Source organism: Alligator sinensis, unplaced genomic scaffold, assembly GCF_000455745.1.
Source record: "Alligator sinensis unplaced genomic scaffold, ASM45574v1 scaffold1037_1, whole genome shotgun sequence".
NCBI classification, from domain to species: domain Eukaryota; kingdom Metazoa; phylum Chordata; order Crocodylia; family Alligatoridae; genus Alligator; species Alligator sinensis.
The window spans coordinates 4052-8376 of record NW_005844117.1 but is presented as its reverse complement, the minus strand read 5'-3'; the positions used below and the strand labels follow the sequence as shown (position 1 = coordinate 8376).

Here is a 4325-nt window from a genome sequence, read left to right as displayed (position 1 = left end):
AATTGGGAGAAAACAAGCAGGAAGGGTAGCCTCTTCTGAAGGCATGAAGCCTGCCAAGTTTCAAGGTGATAGGTGCAGGGGGTTCGGGGAAATTTCACCTCAAAGTCTTGAAATTAAAAAGCATGTCATGTGTATGTGTTAAGCCACAGCACGGTCAAAACTGCAGGCCTACTAGTGCCTGCTGAGGCCACAAAGTCTCCTAAGTTTCAAGGAGATAGGTGCAGGGGTTTGGGGGAAACTGTACCTCAAGCTGTGGACAAGCAAAACTCATGCCATGGGTGACACTGCGTGTGTTAAGGCGCAGCCGGGTGACAGCTGCAAGGATGGTGGCCCCTGTTGTGATGTCTGCCAGCTGTGGAGGAGATCGGTGCAGGGGGGTTCTGGGGCCCTGCACCCCGAGCTGCTGACAGGCAAAACTCATGCCAAGACTGTGTCTGTTTTGGGGCTTTTGATTGTCTGTATTGATTCTTTCCTCTCCTTAGCCTGGTTTTATATGTGATAATTGATGCTCGTTAAGTCATTATGTAGTAGCTAGGTCCTGTGTATTGAGCTGGTCTCTGAGTGAATCATGATTGATTGATTGGTAACTGGGAACACAGCAACTTAGCAGCCAGGCCTGCAGTAGTGTCTCCCCTCCCCACCCCAAGACAGACAGTCAGTCCCTCAAGCACCCATTGCACCAGTTTTGCTTCTCTGCAGCTTGAGGTGAAGTCCCCCCCAAACCCCTGCGCCAATCTTCATGAAACTTGGCAGCCTGTGTGGCCTCAGTAAGAGCTACCCTGCAGATTTCACCCTGCTATGTTGTAACGCCTAGATGTGACATGAGTTTTGCTTTCAAGAATTTGGGGTGCTGTTCCCCCCAAACCCCTGTACCCATCTTCTTGTAACATGTAAAGCTTCATCCTCTCTGCAGATTCTACCACCCCTGAACATTTCATCCAAATTGGACATAAAAAACCAAAGTTATAGATATTTTATTGTTTCCCCCTTATACCCTATGGCCGGATCTCCAAGGTGGCTCTGAGGCAGCTCCAAAGCACTTCGGGACACCTAACAAGGCCAACGCTTTGACCTGGATATACTGCTTTGGACCCTGAAGTGTGCAAAGCTTCTCCAGATCCGAAGCTCTGTCCGTAGCCTCGCACAGCCCTACCCCTGACCATGGGGCAGGAAGTCAGCTGGGGTCAGATCACCCCAGCAAAATAAGCATCCAAGTGTTTCTTAAAGGTATCCAGAGTAGGTGCTTGCATCACTTCTGGGGGGAGTCTATTCCAGACTCTGGAGGCTCGGACAGTAAAGAAGTTTTTCCTTATGTCCAGTCTTACATGGTCTTCCAGCAGTTTGTGACCTTGTCTTCTCTTGGGGTGCCCTTGTGAACCGATGTTCTCCCAGTTCCTGGTGCACACACACCCCTCATATACTTATAGGCAGCCACCAAGTCACCCCTGAGCCTTTGCTTCTCCAGGCTGAAAAATCCCATGCCTCCCAGCCTCTTCTCATAAGACCTGCTCTCTTGACCTCTAATCATGTGCGTGGCTCTCCTCTGGACTCTCTCAAGCTTCTCCACATCCTTTCTAAAGTATGGAGCCCAGACTTGGATGCAGTACTCCAGCTGTGGCCTCACCAAGGCTGAGTAAAGCAGGAGGATGACTTTGTGGGTCTTGCTTGAGATGCATCGGTAGATACAAGCCAGAGTTTTATTTGCTTTGTCAGCTGTGGCATTGCATTGGTGGCTCATGTTCATCCTGTGGTCAATCATGACCCCAAGTCTCTTTCGACTGTGGTGCTAGTGAGCGTAGCACTGCGCCTTGTGAGCCTATCCAGGTTGACCTGAATTTCCAGCCTATCCTCTATTGTGACTGCACTTACCCCTAATTTGGTGTTGTCTATGAACTTAGCCAGTCCACTTCTGACACCTGAATCCAGATAATTTATGAATATGTTAAAGAGTACTGGTCCAAGTACTGAGCCCTGGGGGATGCTACTGGTCGCCATGTGCAATGTTGACTTAGTTCGATCGACTATCACTTTCTGAGTCTGACCACAGAGCCAGATCCCCAGCCATTGCACTGTAAGGTCATGGAGGCCACAGTTCCCCAATTTTACAATGAGGACATCATGGGAGATCAAGTTAAAGGCTGTTCTGAAATCTAAATCTGATACCAACCTCTTCTCCTTTGTCCAGGTGATGCATCACTTAGTCATAGAAGGAAATGTGGCTGATCAGGCATGACCTATCCACAATGAAGATTTCAATTTCTAATTTTTGCAACATTTTTTTTTGGAAGGTAAGGTTCTTTGGGCAGATGTGATATCTTTTATTAGACCAACTGAGTAGTTGGAACAAAGTTTTTTGCAAGCTTTCAGGTACAAGCACCCTTCTTCAGGCATAAGAAGACTCCATAGTTGTTCTGAGATCTTCAAGGAATGAAAGAAGCTAAAAGTGTGACAGGAGGTCAGTGAGAATGTAAATAGGTGGAAATTAGGAAGACAATGGGTAGAGAAGGGAGTGGTGGGGCAGGGGCAAAAATGGGTGAAGGAATGCTAAAGGTAAGCAAGAGAGACTCTGCTTTACTAACAAGTTCTCCAAGGTAGAAAAGAGGCAGTCTGTGAAAAAAGTAAAGTAGCTGGAAATTAGGAAAACAAAAAAAGGTAGAGAAGGATGGGGGAAATACACACAGGCACACCCCATTCTTGTTTTTGGAATACACACACACGCACACACATACACATTCTTGTATACTTTGAGTTGTTCTTTTGTGCTATCAAACTCAACTCTGTTTTAACATATTTTTTCTTTGGGAATACTAATTTAAATTGACCTCCAAATATTCTTCCCCAGATAAGCATAAAGAAAACTATCCTTTTTGATAAATTTCTCCATCTCCAGTTGCATATCTTGCTTACTGAAAAAGTGCCTGCTTTAGTCTGCTTTCTAGTAGATACTAGACACTCTGTCCATACTATATAAATCTAATTGCTAATTTATATAGATCAAGAAAAGAGAGCACAAGAGAACAAGCAAGCCCCATTTTTCACATTCTTTCAGGGAATAGAATTCTGCCTATGACTTTTCTCATGGCAGATTTCACCACATTGTTCCTCAGGATGTAAATAAGGGGGTTGAGAGCTGGAGTGACCACACTGTACATAAGAGTAACAATCATCTCTTCTGCCATGGAATCCAGTGAAGGACACAGGTAAGTGATGGCTGCAGTCCCATAATACAAAGTCACTACCATGACATGGGAGGCACATGTGGAAAAGGTCTTTTTTCTGTTTTCCTGGAATTTCAATTTCATTAGGAGGAAAGAGATGATGTAGAGGTAGGAGAGGAGCATGAGAAGACAAAGAGCCAAGACAAGGCTCCCAGTCATAGTATTAAGAAGGATCAAGTTGAGGCTAGTGCTACTGCAGGCCAGCCGCAGTAGAGGCTTTATGTCACAGAAGAAGTGGTGGACATTGTTGGGGCCACAGAAGTGCAGCTGGGAGGTCATGACCAAATGTATCAGGGCATGCAGGAAACCAGTGGCCCAGGTGATGACTACCAGCAACAGGCAGAACCATTGGTTCATAACCACTGTGTACCGCAGTGGGTTGCAGATGGCCACATAGCGGTCATAGGCCATGACAGCCAGCAGCATGGCCTCACTGCTGCCCAGGAAGTGGAAGAAGTGAAGCTGGGCCAGGCAGCCTGCAAAGGATATGGCCTGGTTCCCTGAGAGGAAGCCAGCCAGCATCTTAGGCACGGTAACTGTAGAGTAGAATATATCCAAGCAGGAGAGGTTTCCTAGGAAGAAGTACATAGGAGTCTGAAGTTGGGGTTCATTCACCACAATAGCCACAATGGTGCCATTTCCCAGAAGACTGATCATGTAGAGTATCAAGAAAAGAACAAACAGGAAGCCTTGAAGCCCCCACAGATTGGTTAGGCCCAAAAGGATGAATTCATTCACCTCTGTGTAGTTTGCCATCCCTACAGAGAGAGAGAGAGAGAATAAAATGAAGCATTTCAAAAGGACTTTCATCTGTGGGTCCCTGTGATTAACCCTCATTGGACATCAGCTGTGGCCCTGGCTCCAGGTTAGACTTAAAGCTGGTGCCAGAGCTGCTGCCACCACTGCTGCTGGGTGGGTGTAGGGACAGAACCGGAACTGAGGGTAAGTGTTGGGGGAGTGGGGGAAAACAGAGGCAGCACAAGGCAGAGCCAGTAGGGCAGGTGACAGCTGCAGCTCTGACCCCACACCTGGATAGGGGCTGGAGCTACAGTTAGTCACAGCAGCTGTCTGCCCCCCACCCTCCAATCCAAGATGAGCCTCCTCCCT

The 4325-nt window shown here is 47.1% G+C and overlaps 1 protein-coding gene across 1 annotated transcript; it reads right to left on the bottom strand.

The window, feature by feature from the left end:
• Nucleotides 1–3035: 3035 nt before the first annotated feature.
• On the bottom strand, nt 3036–3974 carry LOC102369536 (olfactory receptor 12D2-like). Its single transcript, XM_006039298.1, has one exon. It carries the CDS (start codon nt 3972–3974, stop codon nt 3036–3038), a length of 939 nt encoding a protein of 312 aa, XP_006039360.1.
• Between the last annotated feature and the right edge of the window lie 351 nt (nt 3975–4325).

What these genes read in the sequence shown, in the direction of transcription:
- LOC102369536 (XM_006039298.1), bottom strand. Translation starts at nt 3,974, where the DNA reads ATGGCAAACTACACAGAGGTGAATGAATTCATCCTTTTGGGCCTAACC.